General features: G+C 40.0%; 1 protein-coding gene across 8 annotated transcripts in view; it reads right to left on the bottom strand.

Moving 5' to 3' along the window:
* Nucleotides 1-25441, bottom strand: part of ANO5 (anoctamin 5) — a 373671-nt gene that overhangs the window by 318537 nt on the left and 29693 nt on the right. For all 8 annotated transcript variants that reach the window (XR_012775839.1, XM_075502020.1, XM_075502022.1 and 5 more), the window contains 11 exons: nucleotides 18256-18324; nucleotides 16799-17083; nucleotides 16338-16451; nucleotides 14118-14233; nucleotides 13072-13206; nucleotides 10809-10914; nucleotides 10659-10719; nucleotides 8837-8988; nucleotides 4740-4814; nucleotides 3825-4047; nucleotides 1096-1265 (listed from right to left, as the gene is read on the bottom strand). Coding sequence is in view for 7 of the 8 variants with exons in the window: in XM_075502020.1 (XP_075358135.1) it covers nucleotides 1096-1265; nucleotides 3825-4047; nucleotides 4740-4814; nucleotides 8837-8988; nucleotides 10659-10719; nucleotides 10809-10914; nucleotides 13072-13206; nucleotides 14118-14233; nucleotides 16338-16451; nucleotides 16799-17083; nucleotides 18256-18324 (1506 nt within the window). In the remaining variant the exon portion in view is untranslated. The remainder of the gene's footprint in view (nucleotides 1-1095; nucleotides 1266-3824; nucleotides 4048-4739; nucleotides 4815-8836; nucleotides 8989-10658; nucleotides 10720-10808; nucleotides 10915-13071; nucleotides 13207-14117; nucleotides 14234-16337; nucleotides 16452-16798; nucleotides 17084-18255; nucleotides 18325-25441) is intronic.

Genomic DNA, 25441 nt, shown 5'->3' with positions numbered 1-25441 from the left:
GAATAACGGACATTACCCAGATAAACTATATTCTACTACTGTATATATGAAAGAAAGAAGAGGAGTTCTTAAAACTTGTTAGGACAATACTTAATTTTCACCTGGACTGCCAGCTAACATACCCTCTCAAGGAGTGCTGTTACAGAAGGGCTTTCAATGCTCAGTGTGCTTGATAAAACACACATCAAAACATAACGACCATTTAAAGACAGTAATTCAGAGATGCTTCAGGCTGACCGCTATGCAGATACACAAAGACGAGGCAGCAGGATCTGCATGCAGCAGCCACCCCACAGCTCCAGCAAGGTGAATCTATGGTGCTCAGTTAGCTCTCAGCACCAGACCAACTCTGACCTAGCAAGCATCTGCATTTTCTATTCATATTCCTACATCAGAGGTATTTAAATACCTGCCAGTATCTGGTCTCTGCTGTTTGCTGAAAACACTAGTTTTAAAGTTTCAACTCTTTATTGAGGCCTTCTTAAGAATTTAGCAGTCAGCCCTGTATTAGGAAATACTCTATCACTAAGCGCACTGCATTACTTCATTGTGTTTTGCATGAAGTTCTTCCTCCACTACTGACTCCCAAGCAATGCTTCACATTAAACAGTGCATTTCATCTCTGTACAAGCAGCATAATTAGCAATGAAATGAGGGGAAAAAAGCAAAAGCTTACAGACATGCCTCTTACCAACAAGTTTCTCTGAAAATTTAGTGCCTCAAAAAGCTTATGAAGACACCCAAAAGCCAGAGACCATTGCCATTTATACTAGCTTTTTTCAACCTAGAGGATCACTTTTAAGACCTATGGCGAGATCCACTGGTATTTCAGGAGAACTGGGGCCAAGAAAAGCTTTTTGATTTTTCACCCTTCTGAGCGAGAGCCACAGATTTTCACTGTGGGTACTTCCCTGACTAGCAACAGCTGGAAGAGTCCTTGGAAGCCCCTCCATCAGCCTCGGGATGGCCAGCTGAGGTCCAGCTCATTCCAGACCAAACCTGCAGCTGGCAATTTATGACCGCACAGGTTGGAGGGGATAAAGAGTTTCAACTAGTTTATTATTATTCAATCCACCTTAATCAAGAAAGTCCTACCTCTTCGTTTCGCCAGCTATTAAACATGTATGTGTAGGCACCTGGGTAACCAACAAACTTCCCTTTGAAGAAGGCCACGTAGAAGCAGGATGAATAGTAGTTGACAAACTGGAACAGAAACATTTTCATAGTAAGCCTGTTCTCATATTCCATATGAGTTCTGGGAATCTCTGTGAAACCAGAAAACATTAATTTTATTTTCCTTTATTCCCTTTAAAAGGATACAGATTCATAAATAGTCATCACCCACAGTGCCTTTACATCCCTAAGGCAAAAAAAAAAAAAAAAACCCAACACAAAACCAAACCACCTACAAACATCTGCTGAACTGACAGAATTCCTGCTCTTGGACACCCTGCCCTTAATTTACAATGCAATGCTCTGAGTAGACAAGCAACTGAAATTAATTCTTGAAACATTTATAAGCTTCAAATTCCCCTTCTTTGTACTGTCCACTAGCACTTGTCCATCCCAAAATCTTACACTATTTTTAGGAGATCCAAGATGAATCTCAAACATTAAATAGCAGGGTCTTCTAGACTGAAAATTTCACTCTTGGCAATGCACATGATAAATACTTTTTTTTTTTTCTTTGTGGTAGAAAAGTATGTTACAGTATTGTTTTGGGTTTTTTTTCAACATGCTGTATGTGTATAACTTATAGTGAAATCATCAGAAACTGGATGGGTCCTGTGCCTCTGAAAGATGAGACTCATAGTGGGGGGGCAGAATAGGGAAGGATACAGGCATCTCAGTGGTACTGAACATCACCAAGCCTTTCCTTAAGATTTTGCTGCCTTCGTAATCACATTCTCCATCGTGTTTACATTTTTAAAAGGTAGCAGGAAGCCCCAAGCACATTATTGGTAAAATGCGCTGTTAAATGATAACATATAACCAATCCAAGCTGGGAGAAAGGGAAAGAAAATACACCCCAAGCATTCAAGTCCCTCTGAAGTGGTCAGGACCTGGCAGACGTGTTGAACTCACCTGCCCTATGGCAAACTTATTTTATATCTGAGTAACCTAACGTTTCCAAGCTTGGCATAAGTTTGCATGACAGAAGATATTTACTGGGAACCTGACATCAGAGTGTACTATATAGAGGAGGCAGTACTCAGGTGAGGTAGTCTGCCTAGGGTGCAGCTCATTAAAATATTTTTACTGACAGTGAGCTGCTCAAAAGCTTATGTCAGATACTCAGTGTCTACAGCACCAGAGATAGGTTATACCTGCACGTCTGACCACAAAATCTGGCCTCACCTTTTTAAGGAATTCAAGGGTGTTAGAACAGACACTCCTGGCAGCCACAGCCAACATTTTGTACCCTGGATCCAACCGTGTCTCTAAGCCTGGGCTAAGCGCAGCTGCCAGGGCGGCCAGAGGAGGGCAGCAGCCCCATAAAAGTAAACGGATTTAGTTTCCCTCTGTAACTGATAACCACAGGTAGTACTGACAGTTAAGAAATTAATCCTCCACACTTGCAAGCAGCAAAATAACATTACTGAGCCTTCATGCTTATAATTCATGCCCTTCAAGAAAGAAAGATTAAAAAATGATGATTTTCTGGTTTTCTTTTTTGATTTTGTTGTTTGGTTTTTTGTTTGTTTTTTTTTTGCTAGGGGCAATTTTACTTATTACTTGTTCTGTCTTTCTTTGGTCTAATTTGGCCAAGTGAGAGAAACAATACAGATCTCTCAGAAAAGAGATGATCCAGGATAAATCAAAATAAAGCCAATGCAACAGCCCATTAAGTTTCTGCCAGAAACACCTTCCAATTCTTGATTCCACTTGTAAGACCTCATAAAAAAAGATCATCCAACTGTTTTTATGACAGCTGTACAAACTACAAATACATAATACTTTCAGCTCTCCCCCCCCCCCAGCTGAATATTCTGCAATTATTTCTTTCTATAAAGCACCTGCAGGGACTCGCACATCTAAATCATTAAGGGCAAACATAGAAAAATACGTAAGAAGGGCTCTAGGGAATGATATTTCCAGCAAGCAAGCAAGCAACAGTCAAACATAAAAACTGCTAGAAAAGTAACAGATCTTTCTGGGCCTGCCTGCCGGCTCCTCCAGCTCTGCAGTGAGCGTACTGCAGGTAATGCTACCAATGGCTACAGCCAGTGACACATCTTGGGCCCAACTTCTCAACCTGCTCAATCTCTGCCTTCAGTCTGTATTAACTCCAAATCTGTAAATCCACAGCTAAGGGAAATAGTGCCAAGAAAAAAAACCCTGGAAAATATACTGTCCTATCCCATCCCCCAGCCTCCTACCTTCTCCCCCCCAAAGTAAGAGGCATGATAAGTTAGTCTTTTTTCTTGTAAAGATGGCTGTGAAAGCTGTGATCTATTTTTACAAAATATATCTTCAGGATTTTGAATTGGAATACTGCTAAATCAAGACAGTTTGATTTTGCTTTGGTGACTAATAGAACACATGATAGTTTTTAATTATGTTCAGAACTATGATTGTCTCTGTAGTCTAGTTTTAATATAAGCAAATATTATACTAAGAGAAACCAGTTTATGATAACTATTCCAATGCAGGGAAAATGTTCAGTATGGCCATGGATACAACTGAGTCATTGCTGCAAGCTACAGACTAATGTCCTAGTGCTCCCCCTGTGTCCCAGTTGAGAACAAGTACATAGGGCACCTCTAAATGGGTTCTACTTTTAGTGATTCTTTGAAAGTTTTGTCTTTAAGTACACTGCTTACCCATATCAGTAATCCAGATGGCTATTCTCTCATATAAGAAATTCAGTATCATGATGATGACAAAATTCAGGCATGAGGCTGTGACTGAAGTTGCCAGCTGAGGGGTCAGTAATCCACTGATGGGCTGTAAAGTTCGAGTGTTCTCCATCAGGCTGGCAAAGGCAGCATACACCGCAAGACGATACACGATCACAGCTATCATGCTAGCTATAATCAGAGATACCTATGGAAAGGACAGAGATCTGAAATACACTTAGAGCTCAGTATAGCTATGTGCATGCAACTTTTGAAATAAGATGTAAATCATCACGCTTTATTGTTTTTAAATTGTATTCTTTATGGGTGTGAGTTCAGCAGCACTGAAATGCAAAGTACACAGGCAAAATACTTTGTTATATGAGATAAAATCATTTTGTTGGGTTTAATGTGACACAAGAAAAGCAGACAATCTAATACCAATATTAAAAAAAAAATAGTGCAGAAGGATACAGACTCACAGAAATGGAGATGGAAGGGACAAGTTAGATTGTATTGTCCACCCTGAAATTCACTCTGCAGATATTTCTACAGAGGAATATGTAGATATTTCACTGTAGTGAATAATACTTTTTTTTTTTTTGCCTTTACTACAAATTTTTTCAGTATGGTCTGTTAACAGCACATAAGCCAGAGAAAAAGTTATCCCTATGCTAAAATGTCCAATTAAATTACTAATTAATCACAGATTTCCAAGGTCTTTTTTTTTTTTTTTTAATCTGAATTGAAGTGCGTTTTGCATGACAGCAGGAAATCTGCAGGACAGTAATAAAAGCATGTGTTAATATCATGATTAAAACCAGTTTGTGTTAATGTCATGATTAGTGATGATCAGCAACTCTGATATACGTTAAAATGATGATTCAAAAAGATGCTCACCCAGAACAACACTGTAGTTCCTGAGATGCAGAACCGCACAGCCTGGCTAGTTAAAGGCAAATAAGGCTCCATCTCCTGAAACAGTCAAGCAAGCACAGCACAGTTCACAAATCCATAATCTTATTCTAACATCAAGCAGCACACAGAGCTCTCATCAGCTGTGTGAAAGTGCTCACATCCGAGGAAAACCATTCAGAACCCCCCCTCCCTAAAAGGGCAGATAGGACATGATTTTGAATGTGCTGGGGGAAAAAAAAAAGATCAGGACGGAAGTGGCCATAACAATGCTAAAAGTAAAGACAGTACTTGGAAAGAATGGTTGAACCTTTGCAAAAATCAATCAGTAGCTGAAGGAAAAAGACCACCTCCTTCTAATGAACAGGACAGAACTATTACTGTAATGCTAGGTCAGCTGTCATACAGCTCTGAGTCCAAAACTGGACTGAATTTTAAGAAATTCTTCACGTTGAGGTTTCTTAAAATGGTCATTTACTTGGATGTACCATGTTTTTCCACACAGCCAGAGAGTGTTTTGCTCCACTCCTTCAATTATTTTTTTTTGTCTTAAATTGAAGAAATGGCTACATTCATTAGTTGCCAGCTAGGTCTTACCCAAGTGAGTATCCCCATATAGCACATGAACAATTTTGCATGTTCGTGTAAAGTTCTCTTTTTCGCAACCAATTCTAATTCCTAAAATATCAGATTACATGTATTAAGAAAGGATCATTTAAGAACTAATGCCAGTGGAAGAAGATTTAGTAAAAAATAATCTGAATTTGATAAATCTTTACTGGGACAAGGCATTGTAGTATGCTTACACTCCTCTTGGACAAAGGGGCACCGATTACTACAGGCGAGCGCAATATTAAGTATATTATCAATACGTATATTGAACCAGGAAATGCTTGTTTTGACAACAGAAGATATTGAACCTGTAAAATATTGTTGAAGGGAGTTTATTTTCTGTTGCACAAAAGCTCAGAATGTGCCGAACGCACTGGCATAACGCAGTGTAATTATGCTGAATACAATGGCCACAACTGAGCTGCATATTTCTCCCTGATGCAACCAAGCAGCAGCAGCTGTTTTACAAGCGTTGCTTCTTGATGGCGATATTTTTCAGTCAACCGGCATGCTCATACCAATGTGATTTTGTTGGAAGTGTAACGTGCTGTTCTCTCAGGAGAGATATACTGTCTGTATCTGCCTAAGTATACTTACTGAACACAATTATCATTACTGTAGTCTCGAGTCACAACAAGTTTGTTTGATGATGGTAACAGTTAAAGGCTCTATTAACAGAACTATTAAAAAAAAACAGCTGAAGATAAGATACAAGCACAGATATCAGGTGGCTTTACATAGGCTCATAACATTTTATACCTATTATGTATTCATAAACAATACGTATATTCTATACTAAGAACAAATGTTTCGCACATTCTAGGCTATTCAACAAGTTTCCTACTTTAGAACAAAATGTAGGCAATAATGTGCAATGACAGAGCCTAAGTTTGAATGGAATGCTTCATTATTTATGTAAATTAAGATTCTACTGTAATCAGCTAAACCAGATTTTAGCTATGATCTAGCTAAATAGTTTAGCATCCTGATCAAATGAGGTGTTAATTAAAGCCTCAAGATGGGCAATTTCTGTTTCAGTGCACCTAGAACTTTGAATCATGCCCAGGAATAATGAGGAAACAATTTTCTGAGCAAAGCAAAGCCAGCCTTGGGATGCAAGAAACTCAGTGACCTGTATGTGTATTATCTTATCAGTCTGCAGAATTAACTTATTTGAAATCGCTGTCCTTTCACGTGTTCAGTATTGCATGTTATCTAATGAAAGGAAATTACACTACAGCATGGCTAACCTGTATGGTTTGCTATTAACTGGGTATTGATAAGGATCACGGCTAAACCCTGCCGCACAAAAGCTTCTGAAAATCCACCAAGGTAATAAATTGATGTGTCATAAAATGAAGGATTGTACAGTCATTGAATTTTTATGGTAATTGTTAATGCATACTTAGAAAGCACAGAACAATGCAGTATCTCACTCTGAGATAAGAAAAATATGTTATGGTCCAATTTCTGCTTCCAAAATAAAGTCCAAATAAACCATCCTACCTACGAGATCTGCATTAATTTACAGAGAGAACAATTTTATCCCTCAGGACAGTTATACAAATGCACCTCAGCCATGCCATCTTTGGCTGTAATCTGCTGCGGCTGATTCACCTCGCCAGACTATGGGTTTTGGTCCATGCTACACACAACCGCTGCCTACGAGTCGGCCCATTACTTCCCTGTCCTCAGACGACTACCCTCTGCTGCAGCCCATTACTTCAGAGCACACAAGGGCCATGAACCACCTGTGTGACTTCTCCCTGCTCTTTCCTTCAACTGCAGCAGAACCACAGTGGTTCAGCTGGTTTTGGTCGCTGTGCAGCCATCTAAGAAAGTGAAGGTTTTGAGCCTGAGCATACACAGGGATGCAAACTAGTAAATAACAGGCAACAGGCAGGCATCTGTTTTCAATTAGCTGAACTAGCTAATCAAAAAATGATTTACCCAAAATTATTTTCCTGAGCATCCAGAAATTAATACCTTGGCAGAGCTACACTCAAAAATCACAGTGCATAGTTCTCAAAGATCTCTGCGTGACTACAGCGTACAAGTTACAGGTATAAGAACAGCAGCATTAATGCTGCATGTGCAGAAGGGGAAGGAGAGACAGAGAAACTGTCTCTCATGAGAAATAAGATTAGTGTATATATTTCCTAATAATTAAGGAGAGAATCCCTGAAAAACACGGCTACTGTTTATATAACAACGGTGCTTCCCATCCTCTGGCGAAGCTTCTATTTCTTTCCTGAAGACTGTGTTATCTAAGTCTTGTGACTAGTGAAAATAAGTTATTTATATACAATTCCAGGAAGCGGAAGGATGATTTAAAAATACGTCAAATCGAGGCAGTAGATGTTGTATTGGAATGCAACCATCTGATCCCTAGATTTGTCAAGTAACTCGTACCTAAATTAAATTTAAATGAAGACAATTAACATCTAGTAGGTATTTACATAGAGCATTTAACAGAGTTAAATAGTGTGGTTAATTGTATCTCAATTAGATTTCAGACAAAGGGCTTCAGCAACCTTCATCTCTCTAGTGTTCCCCAAAGCGGTTGTATATCAGAAGCAAAACCACAGCTAGTCCCACTTTTGTATCTTTAGATCAAGACAACTGCTCCTTCACGTGTTGTGCGGGATGACAAAGGGTGCTTTTAAAGGTATGAAGATTTCAGAGACTGCTACCTTGAAAAGTGAAGGACACTGTAAAGATGGTGTTAGCCAAGTGAAAGCTATAAACTTTGCCTTTGTATTCCTGATTTAATATATCAGTTTCCTGTGCAAATTAAAATCAAGAGAAGATAATTAATGAAAGTTATGCACACTCCAGAGGCAAAACCCCCCATGTTCTCATTTATTCTGTGTCAAAGGCCTAGATAACAAAAGACATGTGCAGGAAGAGAGCCATGGTCCAAGAGATGTGCAAGAGGAGGCTGAAGGCTGAGGGCCCTCGGTTACTGTTACCTTCAGACTGGAAAGCAGGACAGCCACACCGCAACGGCCCTGTGCCAGGATAAACAGACCCTTGAAAGGCAGGGCTGTCAACTCCAGAACTTATTGACGCTGACGCAGCTACGCTGCTTTTAGCAGTTAAAGTGTTTATCTCCGATACTAGTCAATCAGAACTCATCAACTGGATGCCTTCAGCGAGAAAACAATGTGTTACCAAATTCCGCTTTGATATTCGATACAATCTGTTGTGTTCAGTGAGGGCGTGGCTGGCATCACGTTCTGCATATTTAAGCCAAACTCACTGCTACCATAAACACTGCTCTGTGAAGATGTAATAGCTGAGGGCCTGCCCTGCTCCAATATAAATGTGGCATTGCTTCTGTGTGCCACACAAATCTTTACCTAGCCACGAGATACAGACTTGTTCCTGAGGCAGAACTCACACGTTATCAAAATATCTTTCAGCACACAACTGAATTTGCATGCATGTCAACCCAGCAGGCTCATTACCTGAGTTACAGGATTTTTCTTCTTTTGGGTACATTTTGCCTCATACTCAGGCCTCAGCTGGAGTTGTTGCTGTTCCTCTTCGAAATCGACCAAATCCCACTCATATTTTAGTCTAGCTTGCCGTCTCTTCCAAAACTCCAAGAAAAGTGTAACTGCAATTTGGAAATGTTAAAATACAGTTAAGGGAGAAGCGAACAAGTTCATGAACCAAGTTAAACTTATTTCTGCACTGGCTTCTACTCTGCTGTCTATTATTTATCCTCAGAGTGTGACCCATCTATTTTTATCGACTACCTATTAAAGTTCACAGCTAAGACCATAATATGGATTAAGTAATTTATTAGCTAACTGAATTCCAGAAGTGGAGGATAAGGAAGATGCCAAGACAGGATATGGGTTTTTCCATGGTTATGATCACCATGTTCAGTTACAGTTTAACTACTTTCCATATGCAAATAGCAACACGGAATTAACAAAGGAACATGATAAATCAACTAATTGCTTGTGTATAAACCTGTAACACATGAACAACTATTACAAATAAGCAGAACTGTTTTAAAGTAGTATGTTCAAAGATTTCTGTTGCTTTTTGATGATTATTTGATATCACGGTCATTTTAAAGAGTGAATGTCTGATGCTTTTCATATAATCAAGAGTGAGGCTGGGTTAAGAAATTTTTAAGACACTAAAGGGAACTGATTTCATGTATAAAATAAGCAACTATAAGTTATAATATTATATAACATTTTAAAAGCCCTCTATAAACACCTTTAAAATGTAAACCTTTGGTAATCTGATCGTTCTTCTTTGAACTGGAGAGGCTTTACGGTTTACAGAAACACAGGAAAGCTTATCTTCTGCAGTTCTAAAATCTTTTGCTGGTACTTCCTGAATGACTAACCCCTGACACTCAAAGGCTTGTGCTTAAAACCAAGAAAAGTTTAGGAAAACAGCCATACAACATCATCTTATTACTTTTTTTTTTTTTGAGAATTCTCTACAAAAAGGTTAGTGGCTAGGTCCTTTGATAATAAATACACAAATAGATTTTCTATTAGCACACAGACATCTTTGTGTGTTAATGAAATATCTATATTCAAATCAAAGATTTAATTATAATGTTTCATACAAACAGTATGAAACAGGAGACGAGGTATTTAAGGAAATAAGAAACAATAACTACACTATCCTACATCCATAAACCTTCACAGAGTTTAAGAAAAGAACATGTATTCAAGACAATACGATCTTAAAGTCTAAAAAATATTACTTGGTGTGAAACCATGCTTATAGAGGGAGTCAGGAAATCCACCTATTTCTGCATCATGAAAACATACTATAATGTATGAACTTCACTGGAGTAGAAGCCAACTGATTCTCATCCTAACAGCGCTGCTAACGAAGCGGTAGTGCTGGACCACCGTTCAGCAAAAGGACACAAAAGCTCTCTGCTCCCTCACAGGGACACTGATAATGTGTGGGGCTCAGCAGAGCGCCTTACAAGGACTGCACAGGGTTGGACCACTCTGTCTTAGGTTACTAAGGAAAGAAACAAACGTTAGCAGTTTGCAATGCTTATGTATCTCATGTTAGAGTATGCAATGCTTATGATATCCTAGATATCGGCTGGATTTTGCTTCGTTTTGTTTAAGTCCAATCCCTCTGTAACTTCAAATTATTTTTACTCTTTCATCACTTTTGCATCTGAGGTAGAATATTAAAGTGAAGCCATTATTCCTCTTCTTCCCATTACCAGTGTCCCTCAGCAGTTTGGCCAAGATCTCCTTACTGCTTGACATAAAACTTATCACATGTACTCACCCCATATGCCCATGAAAATGGCAAAGAAGACAGTTGCCACGTTGTCAAACAAATGGGAATACTGCAACAGAATACACAGGAACAGGTCGGTACCAAAACAGTTTTCAGTATGAACAAGAATGACAAGTGGCTGGAGAACCAGATACAGACCTCTGAGGACTCACAGGTGGTGTTTAGCCTCCAGTAGTCACACTTTCGGTCACAAAGAGGGCACATGATGATCTCTCCTCCAACTGCAGGGTCACAGATTTCTTTGCTGAGGAGAAAATATTGTACAGTATCTGTTTTCATAGCATCTGAAGAGATACTATATGAAATTTATTTAAAAAAAATAAATTAAGAGCTTCATTTGTTCAAAGCTCAACATCTGCAGCTTCACAGAGATGCCAAGTCTTGTCACATTCACTGGTGTTAACCTGTAGTTGGTCAGGGCAAGCCAAGAAATGTAGCGGCTGCTACAAGGAGGAGAACTAGCAATTCACTTGGTATGGGCTTTCTGATTCTACCATAGAATCATATAGGTTGGAAAAGACCTTTAAGATCATCAAGTCCAACCGTTAACCTAGCACTGCCAAGTCCACCACTATACCATGTCCCTAAGCACCACATCTACAATGTCTTTTAAATACCTCCAGGGATGGTGACTCAACCACTTCCCTGGGCAGCCTGGTCCAATGCTTGACAACCCTTTCAGTGAAGAAATTTTTCCTAATATCCAGTCTAAACCTCCCCTGGTGCAACTTGAGGCCATTTCCTCTCATCCTATCACTTGTTACTTGGGAGAAGAGACCGACCCCCACCTCTCTACAACCTCCTTTCAGGTAGCTGTAGAGAGCGATAAGGTCTCCCCTCAGCCTCCTTTTCTCCAGGTTAAACAACCCCAGTTCCCTCAGCCGCTCCTCATCAGACTTCTGCTCCAGACCCTTCCCCAGCTTCGTTGCCCTTCTCTGGACACGCTCCAGCCCCTCAATGTCTCTCTTGTAGTGAGGGGCCCAAAACTGAACACAGCATTCGAGGTGCGGCCTCACCAGTGCTGAGTACAGGGGCACGATCACTGCCCTAGTCCTGCTGGCCACACTATTCCTGATACAAGCCAGGATGCTATTGGCCTTCTTGGCCATCTGGGCACACTGCTGGCTCATATTCATCTGGCTGTCGACAAACACCCCCAGGTGCTTTTCAGCTGGGCAGCTTTCCAGCCACTCTTCCCCAAGCCTGTAGCGTTGCATGGGGTTGTTGGGACGCAAGTGCAGGACCCGGCACTGAGCCTTGTTGAACCTTATACAGTTGGCCTCAGCCTGTCCAGATCCCTCTGTAGCGCATTCTTACCCTCAACACTCCCATCCAACTTGATGTCGTCTGCAAACTTACTGAGAGTGCACTCAATCCCCTCATCCAGATCATGGATTAAGATATTAGTAATGAATCAGAAGTCTGTAAGGAGCTGTACTGCACATGCACTGCCTTCAGGTGAGATATAAACCGTGTTATTTCTCGTCAGGTTAGTAAAGCATTCAAAACACCTTTTCTAAAAGCAGAGGTATTAATTCAGCTTTGCTATCTACAGTAAAATTTGCTACTTCAAAACTACTACAGTGCGCAAAGTTTACAATCCTATGATAGTCCTTCAGTATCCAGAGAAATCTGAACACGTATAGCAGTATTCCCAGGTGAATTCTGAACCTAGCTAAAATGTAAGTCTCAAAATGACATAACTCAATAGAATGGATGAGAATTTTAACCTGTTATTCATCCTTTATGGTTAAAACTCAAGATTTACTGGAAGCCTTCTTCTAAGAAACAGTGAGCAATGAAATGCCAACCTCTTTTCCTCTCCCCACCCATCTGTCTGCCCCCCCAAATCCCTGACTACAATAAATCTTGGGACCCTTGAAGAAACAAGTACAATGCTTATTTAAAAAGAAGCAAACTCTGCCTTCCGAGATACTGGATCCCTCTTTGACGGGAGAACACTGCTGATCTGTCCTGTGCTCCTGCTTTTGGTAGTTAGTACAGATGATGACCTACACAAAAAGGTCAAAGGACTACTCTGCAAGATAGATTAAAATAGAAAAGCTTAAGGCAACAATAAACACTTGAAATGAACAATTTTGAGAGATGTCAGTGGTACTCTTACGACTTTATATATTGCAGGTACTCCAATATAAAAAGCTATTGCCAAATGGCAATAAAATATTGCTTTTCACCTACAAAATGAGTCTTACTCATTAATAGTCACAAGTTCTGCATTAGCTGTCCACCACCATTTCAGTCAATAAAGGTAGGAGAAGAACAAATTTGTCTGCTCTGACAAGCTTTAAAAGCTTGTTACCTGTTTTTTTCAAGAACAAAGTTTTCACGTTGCTTAGCTTTTTCCATTCTAAGCCCAGAAGACTGTCAACATTACACTCACCTGCTCATATTTTCATTCATTGTAAACAAGCCATAAAGAAAACAGATTAAGCCAACAACTGCTGCAAGGAATAACATCTCAGTGTAAAATCCTAGCCAGGCAAAATAGATTCCAATCTTCTCACCATAGTACTTCCTGAATACAAAAAAAATGCGATTAATAGGAATACAAAGCGAAGTTTAAAACTGCAACAGAGCAAACTGGCCAGAGTCAAAATGAAACACTTGACAAAATTCTCATTTAACAGAAGAGTAAATCCATTGATGTACACTGGAAAAATGGGATTTGAAGCTAGCTGTGAGAAGTTACACAAGCTGAATGAACAAAATATATGGCCTCTTTTGACCCTTTTTTTCTTCCTAGCAGGAGCTCCAGCTTTAAAAATCACTCTTTCCTCTTCCCACAGGATAATGTAAATGAAGATTTACTTTTTTGATTTTCCAAGGAGTTATACAAAATGAAACTGGGCACAACAGTTCTAATCATATGGTTAGAATGAGTGGGTAATTCACAGAAATACAACTGGTTGTGTTATGAATGGGGCAACTGTAACCCGTGAATGAAGTAATGTTTTTGTTATAGCATATGAACTGAATCAAAGAAATCTTGGGTAAAGTTAGTTCAAATTTGGGTTTAGTACTGAATTAAGAGTCAAGCTTCAGAAACTGATTTTATCAGTGTTTTTTCAAGTCTCTGTTGAAATTTCAAAATTTCAAGTCAATCTTTAAAAATTGTGGCAGATATTGATTATAAAATGCAAGGTATTCTTCATATGTGTTCTTCTACAGCTGAATTATCTGTAAGATACCTGACCCTGGGACGCTGGCTAGATTGAAAGAGGCTTGATTTGAGATAAAGCATTTTTCCAGTTGCTAGTAAAAGCCTGTGTCGTGTCCTCCAAGGACCTAGTGCCCAATTAAGTATCCAACTCTCATCAGATCTTAAAAGTAGTAAAAATTTCTCAGCAGAATAAAGCTACAAATGAATACACACTTGTATTACAGTGAAAACCAAGTAAATATAATAAAACACAGGCAGTATTTTACCTGATGAGGTCCAAAGGCTGTTCTTTGTAGAACCGCAAGAAACGGGCCCACTCCATGTACAGCGTGTATCTCTCATTGTCACAGTTTGGATCATTTGCCTTTTTCCAGTACTGGCACTGCGAGCAAATCAGAGTAAAGGCAAAACACCTCATTGACAGACTCAAATACTACATTAAAAGAAATGAACACTAACAATGATGATGATGCATCCCTCTTAAGATTATACCAATTAAACTAATTTCCAATTCAAACTTAGCACTCTACCTCACCACTTTATTTAAGTAAAACCCTTTCTATGTATGTTTTAAGATAATACACATTTTCAAAAAACATTTCTAAATCTTGGACATTAAATCAACCTGCACTGTAATCACATCATGTTACTTCACACCAGTGTTGTGCTGGTACAACATACTCCTTTGCACCGGTAGATTACTGCAGTGAATGGTTTGTTCCTTTACACTGGTGTAGAATACGCAATTGCAGAAGTTCAAGCTTCCCTAAAGTAGGAAACCACCGTTTTACTCCCGCTTCATTAAAAATAATGCAAATTTAAATCCTGTTCTCTGTACTTCTGAATCAGGATCTCATTGTAAATTGCACAGCCAAAAGCATTTCACCAAGAGACGTAAACTAGGGGATATAAATTAAAGTTGTTTCCTGCCTCCAGCCATAGCACTATAATGTACTCCGTGCTGCAGTTTCTCAAGCTGTAATGCAAGGACATGCAAAATGAAATTCTGATGCTAATTAACTTCAGCACTGTTCATCACTATCATGTGTCTACCTGTCAAATACTAAGAAAATTTTGGAACTTCATCAGTTTCCTAGAAATTAAACAGCACAAAATAACCCCAGTTTCTGACAGCTCTTGTGATTTTATTTTGTGTTGTAAAACTCTGCCTTTAGAAATACTTGGCTATGTCAAATATTCAGTTTGTGAGCTTGGTTTTTCCTTTTTTTCTCTGAATGTCTCTCAATCACAAAGAAAAGCATGAAAATTGGTTTCTAAATAGAACTCAAGAAGTTTAAACAACCTAAAGTTTGCATTTGAAAAATATTTTAAAAGGTTAAATAGTTATTTTTTAGACAATGATTTGTGAGTCTGTCTCATGATTTTGGAATTTTTTCATATAATTTCTTAGCATTTAAGGTTGGTTGTACTTGTATAGATGAGACTCTTGTGCAACTGCTTTTTATTATCTGTGGTTTGGTAGTCCCAACAGTATAAAGTACTTCCCAGCCTAGACTAGTCTTCTACAGCCTAGACTCTGATCAGCTAAACTTTCCCCCTGAAAACCTAGAGAATGTCCATTCATCCATTTCTTTTCATTTTCTAAGGGAGAAAAAAATATTTAAAAGTATAAAACTATATAACGTATTTAAAAATATCCTGTGGTAGAATTCACAGATATAAATAAGCAATTTAAGTTCACTAAAGCATTGTAACAAATCTCAAATAACTATTAAAAACAAGGAGAGAATTTAAGATTTAAGCAACAAATTAAACACAACATTCAGAAGGGAATTAAAAAAAAAAAATCCATAAAATACGGTAACCCATCTCTGTTTTCTCCATGGGATTTCAGGGCTAAAGCCATATATGTGGTATTAAAAATTGACCCTAAAGCAAAATCTAAACACCAGTATTTACCATCTTGACCACACTTCCAGTATTTGCAGTTGCTCACCAAAGCTCACTAGGAGATGGACAAGTGACCACCCCACACTGAAATGTAGGGCTCACGCAACTCATCTGACTTCAGTCCCAACATGGTATGATCCTAAGAGTATTTATATAACTACACTATATGTATGTACACATCCTATACACACACACACTGCTGAATGTAAGCACCTACAGCAGGCATTCATTCCTTGTTGCAATCTTTCTAATGTACTACCGCATAATCTGTATCATTAACATTATAGGAATATACTATGGAATAAGTCTCTGACACATTATGTGACTGACACACAAATATATGCTAGAAACTCAGCTCCTGTATGCATGCATAGGAAGAAACATTTCAGCACATAAAAGCCAAATAGTAGGGCTGGCAGATATGTCTTGTGTATTATAAACCAGAATCAATTACTGGGACAAATGGAAGGGTTTGAGTGCATTTTCATTTCTGCTGGAAACAGCAAATGTCACAGTAGGTAAAAGAGTAAAAACACTGGGAAATGCTCACGGGAGCAGAAAGCTAAAATACTTACATCATGTAGAGGATATGCAGCTGAATAGGTGCCATTATTTAGCAGTCTCTTAATCCCAAATTTTTTCTTCCCTTCTTCTGTTCCATACGGGCAACGTGTAAGAATATAATTAACCTGAGATTCAAACACAAGAATTTCAGACGTTTCCTGCTTAGAGGCCATTTAACAGAAACCTTTAATAGTTGTGCACTGTGTATAATCTGCAGGAATAACATGCAAAAGCAAAAAGTGTTTCTTCAGGAGGCTCTACCCTGTATGAGACCACTGAGGGCACGCTTGCCTTGTAGACATGTAGAAGATCCATTCCAACAAATACTATTCCAGATTTGTAAGAAAGATACGTAGGCATCTAGGTTTCCTCATATTTACTCACAGCGTATATACTCCTTCCTTGCGTGAATACTCCTATGGGACCGTGTAAATCTACATGTAAATAAAAGTAGACAAATTCACATACGTACTATTCTGTTTCTCATGGATGGTGAGAAGAAAGTGCTCTTGTCATTAATGAGGTACAGCTCCTGCTTCTCCTTGCTGAATGGGGCCGTGAAATAATCTGGTTCAGGGTGCATCACCTTCTCGGGAAGCCTGAGTGGTGCAAGCATACAGTCCAGGGGGTTCTCCACCATTGAGGGAATGTCATTTTCCTTGATGGGAACTTTAATGTTCAGCACTTCTGCATATGTGATCAGAACCTCCCATGGGGCATGGATCTTCACAAAATAAATCTTGCCATCTTCAGATTCCTGCCCCAGGAAAGTTAAATCGGACATCAGACCAAACTGTGTTTTATTGCAAGATTCATGAGAATAGTTGCTATACAAAATTTACTGCCTTTCACATATTTTTGAAAGCTTTAAAAAAAGGGGGGGGGGGGGAATAGGGGGATTTTTTGTATATGTATTTTTTTTTTTAACTGAAAAGCTTATCCGAGTGGTTGTTTGTTCTTAAAGATAATCTTTGCACTACTAAAAGCTCACAAAGGCTTTTCAAACTACATTAACCTTGTACACTGAGGCCTGAAAATTCTCATTACGCTGCGAGTGCATTGGAAATGCAAGGGTTTGCACTGGCAGCCCACGCGTCTTACGGACCACCGTGCTGGACTGTAAAGCTGGTATCTTTCCTGGAGGGGGCAGTTTTCATACAGCGGAGTAGAGCATACAAGACTCCTTGCAAAAAGGAGTTACCAACCAGAGCTCAGATCTGTTACAGCCTCACAGCTATGATAAGGAATATCTTATCGCAGGCCTCACCCCACAGTAAATGCTCTTCTAGTGTTCCTCTGCATACACAGGAGAAAATGGCAATCAGAACGTATTTTTAACATGTTGCTCAATGAATCCCCATCTATGGATGTTACAGACTCTAAACTTCATCAAGAGTTATTTTGCCCCACTCAATCTCTGGCAGAAAAAAAGAGCATGCTGACTGAAGAAGTCAGCATCCCACGTTCTCAAGTTTTTAAACAAAACAGTAACACTAATCAAACATCCTCAAATTGTTACACCAGAGTCCGTCCTCATCATAATTACAACATCCAGTGGGCATACGCTAAGCTATTCACTGACTTCCAAACATGTTACTCATTGTTAGGTGGGATTAAATCTAGCTGTGAGCATACTTCCCGTTTACATGGGTTTAAATGAAATCACAGCTATTTTGGAACTGCTTTCTTTTTGTTATGAAACCAAAAGCCATCAATTCCTCCTGAATCAAATTTATTTTCCACAATTCTTATGAACATATCTGGAAAAATAACTCGAATAGACACATTAAGCTTGTTTCACTTAAATTAGTTGTACTCCACTGGGATCTGGTAGAAAAATGTATAATTTGTCTCAAAGAAACAAAGTGGTATATATTAATTAGTAATTTGCAGGTCTATTTCTTTGGTCCTGATTTTTTTTTTTTTTACCTTCTTATCTTCCGTTTCTAGTTCCAAACCAGCCTTTTGCAGATTGCTCTCAAATTCTTTTCTTCTTTCCTGAAGACAAATAAACACACTTTATTAACTGATGAAGTTAGCAACTAACTGATTGCTTACTGATGACTTCACTTGAGTTTCACTCCTCCTCGCTGCCCTGATGACAACCCCTCAATGCTATGTGACCTTTGTAAAAGAAAGCAGACCAACAGACAAAAACCCGCTGATGCATACCAGACCACTTCTGAGTGAAGGCCAGCCTAGTCATGGCAACACATTGGGAATTGTACTGACTAGCAACTGGAAACTTATTTGTGAGGAACAGGTTCATAAACTGTGCAATCTTGTTAACCAGTGTTGTGGTTTAATGTGGCAGGCAGCTAAACACCACACAGCCGTTCGCTCACTCCCCTGCCCCACAGTGGGATGGGGGAGAGAATCGTGGGGAAAAAAAAAAAGATTCATGGGTTGAGATAAAGACAGTTTAATAGGACAGAAAAGGAAGGGATAATAATAATAACAACAACAACAAGAATGATAAAAAATATACAAAACAAGTGATGCACAATGCAGTTGCTCACCACCCACCGACCGATGCCCAGCCAGTCCCCGAGCAGCGGTCCCCTGGCCAGCTTTCCCCCAGTTTCTATATTGAGCATGACGCCATATGGTATGGAATAGCCCTTGGGCCAGTTGGGGTCAGCTGTCCTGGCTGTGCCCCCTCCCAGCTTCTGGGGCACCTCCAGCCTTCTCAGTCGGTAGAGCATGAGAAGCTGAAAAGTCCTTGACTTAGTGTAAGCACTACTTAGCAACAACTAAAACATCAGTGTGTTATCAACATTATTCTCATCCTAAATCCAAAACACAGCACTACACCAGCTACTAGGAAGAAAACTAACTCTATCCCAGCCAAAACCAGGACAGTATCCACCCCTTATTCTATACCATCTACGTCATGCCCAGGGCCCACACTTTCTAATTAATCACCACCACTTTTCCTGTTTTTTGATATATACACACAGATATCATTCCCTTAGTCTATGGGCCATCCCTCTAAAATGTCCGTTGAGTTCATTTAGTCCATGACTTGGGGTTCCATTTGTCATAACAGTCCTTCAGGGCAGGAGAGATGGTGTGTGGTGTTGGACTGTTGCATGCTGAAGCCAGTTCTGGTTCCATCACTGCTGCACTTTGTTCAGTTTCATCAAAGTTCATTCTCCATTAATCTGGGTGATTCTTACTTTAATACCATTGATATGGCAGATTGCCACCACAGAAGTGATGACATACAATGTTATATAGCAATTAACATCATACAGTTTAATTTATTGGCTATTCTCACCCAAAATCAAATCCCCTTGAGGTACACAGTGGACTTCCCCATGCTTCCACGTTAGTCACCAAGTGCAGCCAAGTCCTTGAGCAAAAGCAAGCCCATGAATGGGTTTTCCTCTGCCCGAGGCAGGAGTAACCCACACTGTCTTCCTGAGCATGTTTTTTTATGTGCACTACAGGGACTTTATCCCTTTCTACAGTATGTGAAAGTTTTGATTGGGCAGGGCCAGCTCAATTGACAGATCCCCTAGTGTTAACTAACGAGGTGGCCTTTGCTAAATGTGTATCCCAATGTCTGAACGTCCCAGCACCCATTGCTTGCAGCGTAGACTTTAACAGCCCATTGTATCGTTCAATTTTCCCGGAGGCTGGTGCATGATAGGGGATGTGATACACCCACTCAGTGCCGTGCTCTTTGGCCCAGGTGTCTGTGAGCTTGTTTCGAAAATGAGTCCCGTTGTCTGACTCAGTTCCTTCTGGTGTTCCATGTTGCCATAAGACTTACTTTTCAAGGCCCAGGATAGTGTTCCGGGCGGTGGCATGGGGCACAGGATATGTTTCCAGCCATCCAGTGGTGGCTTCCACCATTGTAAGCACATGGCGCTTGCTTTGGTGGGTTTGTGGGAGTGTGATATAATCGACCTGCCAGGCCTCCCTGTATTTATGCTTCAGCCATCGTCCTCCATACCACAGAGGCTTTAACTGCTCGGCTTGTTTAATTGCAGTGCATGTTTCACAGTCATGGATAACCTGTGCAATAGTGTCCATGGTCAAGTCCAGCCCTCGATCATGAGCCCATCTATATGTTGCATCTCTTCCTTGATGGCCTGAGGTGTCATGGGCCCCCCGAGCTATAAATAATTCACCCTTACGTTGCCAGTCCAGATCCACCTGAGCCACTTCCATCTGAACAGCCTGATCCACCTGCTGGGTGTTTTGATGTTCTTCAGTGGCCCGACCCTTGGGTACGTGAGCATCTATGTGGCATACTTTTACCACCAGGTTCTCTACCCGGGCAGCAATATCTTGCCACAGTGCAGCAGCCCAGATGGGTTTGCCTCTGCGCTGCCAGTTGCTCTGCTTCCATTGCTGTAACTACCCCCCAAGGCATTTGCCACCATCCATGAGTCAGTATAGAGAGAGAGCACTGGCCATTTTTCTTGGTCAGCAATGTCTAAAGTGTGACACCAGAGAAGTAAGTGCAGTCATGTGTCTTGAGCACTTCTGACTCTTCCGGAGGGTGATGCATGTGGTGTGTTATTGTTCAAGTTTAGCTATATTTCTAACAGAATGTTAAAACCAGATAAAAATAAAAATTGTGGAAGCATCTGGAAGACTAATTGCTTATAGTATCATCTATTTACCAGATTAACAATCATGCCTGATATGGATGTTCAAGTACTGATTACAGACAATTCAAACAGTATGCTTCACAAACAACATAACTGTAAAACTAGATAAGACTAATAAATCATCACGTGTAAGCTTACATATGCTTAGCTTGCATAAAGTCAGTGTGGACTTCACGCAGAGATAAATAAACGTGCCTGTGGCAGTGTGTGATGGCTGCATGACCTCTGAGTTTGAGGCTCTTCTTGAACTCTGTATTTTTCCAAGTAATTCCTAGGTGGTATCTTTAGGTAAGAACATTTTCTTCCCCTCCTTCTCTGTAGAATTTTTGCTCCTATTGTGAGACTGAATTAATTTCCTTTTAATTATAAAAAATTTGCTGAAGAACTGCCAGAATAACTACAAATTAAGCTAAATATTGAGTCCTAGCCTCTTCAGAATGCATTAGCTAGACTACCAATTTATTTCTAGCTAAAACCTGCAGTGCTGTGTGATGTTTTCTCTATTGAAAGATCTTAAATGACATTTTTCAAACACACTTAAAAAAAACCCCAACACACCCTAGTTTTCAGCCAATTTCCTTTTCCTGCATGTCTGTGAGGAGCAGGCTGCCCTATTTGCATTTCAGTCTGCATAAACTACTCAGATAAATGAATACAGACTGAAGAATAGCTTTAATGGCCCTCAAATCTATGTGAAGATGTATTGATATATTTTCCTGTGTTACCGGCCTTGCATTTCTACCCGTCACATCTGATTTTGCCAAATATTATTAGATATTAAATTAGACACTGGCCTAGATAACCTTGCAAATATGGTAATTCCTGAGTTCTAGCACATGCTGGGGGCAAATGCAATTCCATGCATTTTTTAACTCATCTATCCCACAAACCTGCCTACATGCACCTGTATAAAAACACCTAAGAACTCTTGTTTGCTGACCTGCTGATCTAATAGAGAACAATACAACTAAAAGGTGATTTATGATTACATTTGAAAGTGCTATATAACAGCTGACACTCAAGCCTGGAATCCAAAGCTATGTGCTAGTCCGGATTACATTTTCTCCAAACAAAGCACGCTGGCAGGCATTCTTTCCCCAGTAAACGCTGGAGGAGAGCCAAGCGAGTCAGCTCAGAGGGTTCTCTGCCACCAGAGACACCAGCCAGCTCCTCTTCCAGCTGTGCAGCTTAGTAACAGAGCCAAAGGGTCTGGCCCCATCTTACGGATCCTTCCTTACCATACACTTAGTGTGATAAATTGCAGTGCTCTAATACAAATTATGCTCTTTTTACCACCTTGCTCTCTTCCCATAAGCCACCTTCTCCAAAATCCATGCGAATGTACTGTACTTTCCAGTCACTTGAAACAACCATCTTTAAAAGGCAATCAATCTGCTGCAAAAAAAACAACACTCCCCCTTTTCTTGCCAAATACTAGATTTCTTCATGTCGCCATCAAAGGTTTAAAATGGACAAAGTGTGCCCTTGGACCAGTGCTGTTTTGTTTTAGTATGTACTTGTAAGAATTTTAAGCCTACTGTGCCAAACCTAAAAAGTTAGACCTAGTGCATATATTTGTGACTCCACTGTAGATGCCACTCTGCAGTCACAGAGGGAAGAGGATAGCAGCATAAGTAATCACATTAGTGAAGACCAGTAATAGTGGGCTAATGCCCTTCCTCACATTTTATTTAAGTACAGTTCTTAAGCCTCTCCAAAGCATCTGTAAAAGACCGAAACCACATTTTCTGAGGCCACTGTGGCCTATATAGAAGAGAGGCCAGCAGAGCATTCACCTCTCCAGACAGCGCTGTGGATATCCCGCATACTTGTACAGAGTAACTTTACCATCTAACGTATGCTTGGCTGTAATGAACCATCCTGATAAGATTAACAAAGCAAGATCCAAAGTCCAGCGGTACTAATATGCCCAATGCAGATGCAACACTGCATGATTAGTTACCTAAGGAAGATAGACAACTTATAAACCTGTTTCTTGATAACAATGCTGTTACTGCTAGTAACAATCAGTAAACAGGAGAGTAAAATAATTTTAATTTTACAACATACTATTCCTTAACCAAACTCTTCCTCCTGACTTTTCCCCCTCCTCTAGGCAGGGAGCACCAAGCTTACAAAAGCTTTTTACCTATGAGGATGCTCAGGCACATTCTAACTGCAGTCACGTGTAGGATATTGGGAAATAAATATAGCCTTTAGGAAAAATCACATACTACTGTAAAGCATACAAGAACTCTGCTCTTACCTGTACCCTGAGAAAACACAATTCACTTCACAGGCCTACCACAGATGGGCTCAGTCCAGGCACAGGCTGCCTACACAGCTCCCTGGCGAGAACATTTCAGGTGAGACAGAGCCTGTTTAGGAAAGGCCCTTTCTCCTCTCATCCACCTGCAAGCCACAAGAGCCAGGGGCTGACGAGAAAGATGAGATAACCGGCCCTACCGCAGTGCCACGGGGACTGCCCGCATGGCCTGGGAAGGTGCTCTGCGTGCCCCCAAAGTGCAGGAGATGCCAAACACCTTCCTTCTCCAAGTACCAGCCAGGCTGCTGTAAAGCAGCATGGAAAGGTGCCCAGTTTGGATCAAGCCCAGTTTTCAGCTGCTCCTGCAGAGCTGGGGATGCAGCTTCTCACAGTCGGCAGCCTAACAGGATGCAGCAGGAACAACAAGCATCTGATTTTTTTGCTACCCCTGGCTCCCTAACTTTGGGCTATCTGGTGCCTGTGAGAAAGCAGAAGTTTCTGTCTGAGATGATGAAAAGTGGGAAAGGACTAGATAAAATTTCTTTCTGTACCTCTATGCCCCGGTGGGGATAGGGGGAGTTTGCTTCCAGTAAACATAGGAACGAGTTACTTTGCACAGAGATCCCAGAGTCCTAATGCTCTGAAGTTTCTTGTGAAGAAATACACTTATGGACAATAAAGATCATGTCCTGGTCATACATGAATACTTTGTTAGATACCTTTAAAAATTATATTTATTCTTCCATGTTCACATGCATTTCATGTATGGGTAAAATATTTCCACTTATCTGCTAGAGGCTTTGAGGAAAAATATAAAGTATGTCTCACAAAAATGTAATGCTAATTTTTGTTTAGAGACTTTGTGGTTAGGATTTATTCATGTAGCTTACAGAAGGCAAGTTCAAAACAGAGTTTAAGCATGAAAGTTTACGGGGAACATCAAAGAAGTTAATGCATTTGTTCTGCATGAAGCTAAAGGAGAAGATGAACAGACCGTCTCTTACATCTGTATCAGGGCTATGTTGAAACACACAAAGCAGTTATTTATCCCCTTCTTAGAAATGCAGAATAAAGCTGTTTCCTTGAGACAAGAAAACAAAACCATTTGTCACAACTGTTATTCTCTTCCCATGAACACTTCTATTCTTAGCTGTCACATTTTGCTGTATCATTGTACTACAGTAAAAGAAATTCAAATTTCTTTCCTGCGACAACTGTACAATAGCAAGTACAGTATGCCAGACAAATTCCAAAGGCTGCAGTGTATCACTATTTAAATCTTGTTCCCACAAAGACAACAGCACAGTACTTCTATGCTAAGAAATCTGCATTAATTTATGGGCACATTCAATGTATAAAGACCTATGCTGGACATAAACATAGGGCAAATTTTATTTTCTTACCAGACTCCCCAAGGACTGTGTAAAAATTCACACGCCATAACATTGATATCTTCATGCCTGTCTGTTCTGCGACCGCAGAGCTAACCTACAGGGCCACAAACCAAACGCCTTCTTCCATGGGGCCATAAACTCTTTTGCAAGTAGCAGACATACACAGAATTAAATCTCACGAAACTTGATGCACATGTTCTAGCCTTTTGCAAGACAGAGGTGATTCTTCTTAACTAAGTGCTTTTTTTTACCTCAAAGAGGAACTTCAATATCAGCTACTAGCTCTTGGGTTCTTCCCCACACGAATCCTTCAGTCTATAATGACACCCATGTACATAGCCTCTGGTCTGGCAAAGATTCCTGCTACCCCCTAATGACTTATAAAGCAATGAGAAAGAAATTGCTGCACACAATACGAGTGAATGACTAGGCTGAGCATCTGGCTCGTTTTCCTTCCCACTTGAAACACTACCTAAATAGTCTCCATTTCTTCCCTCATGTTATTTGAGTATGACTAATGGAAAAGTTTATTTTAAGAGTTGCTTTCACATATTTTGCATGGATAACTTTTTCTTCTCTCTACACTGATTGGTCTCCTCTTCCTTTTTTTTTAAAATGCATTTTGCTTTATGGGAGAAGAAGGAATCTAGCTAGGATTGCAGCCTGACAAAGAGTCAGTGTGGGTTTTAAAAAGTATACCTTTAAATAAACCTACGGTACCATAGCTGTAATATAACCCTGGTCACCCGAGCAAATCTCCTGAACGTGGCTAGCTGAGGAAAGCAGACTGTGAGATGCTTAAGCTGGGAAAAGCGTCAGAGATGATGACA

Source organism: Mycteria americana, chromosome 5 (genome assembly GCF_035582795.1).
Source record: "Mycteria americana isolate JAX WOST 10 ecotype Jacksonville Zoo and Gardens chromosome 5, USCA_MyAme_1.0, whole genome shotgun sequence".
NCBI classification, from domain to species: domain Eukaryota; kingdom Metazoa; phylum Chordata; class Aves; order Ciconiiformes; family Ciconiidae; genus Mycteria; species Mycteria americana.
This window is presented reverse-complemented; position numbering and strand designations above follow the sequence as displayed.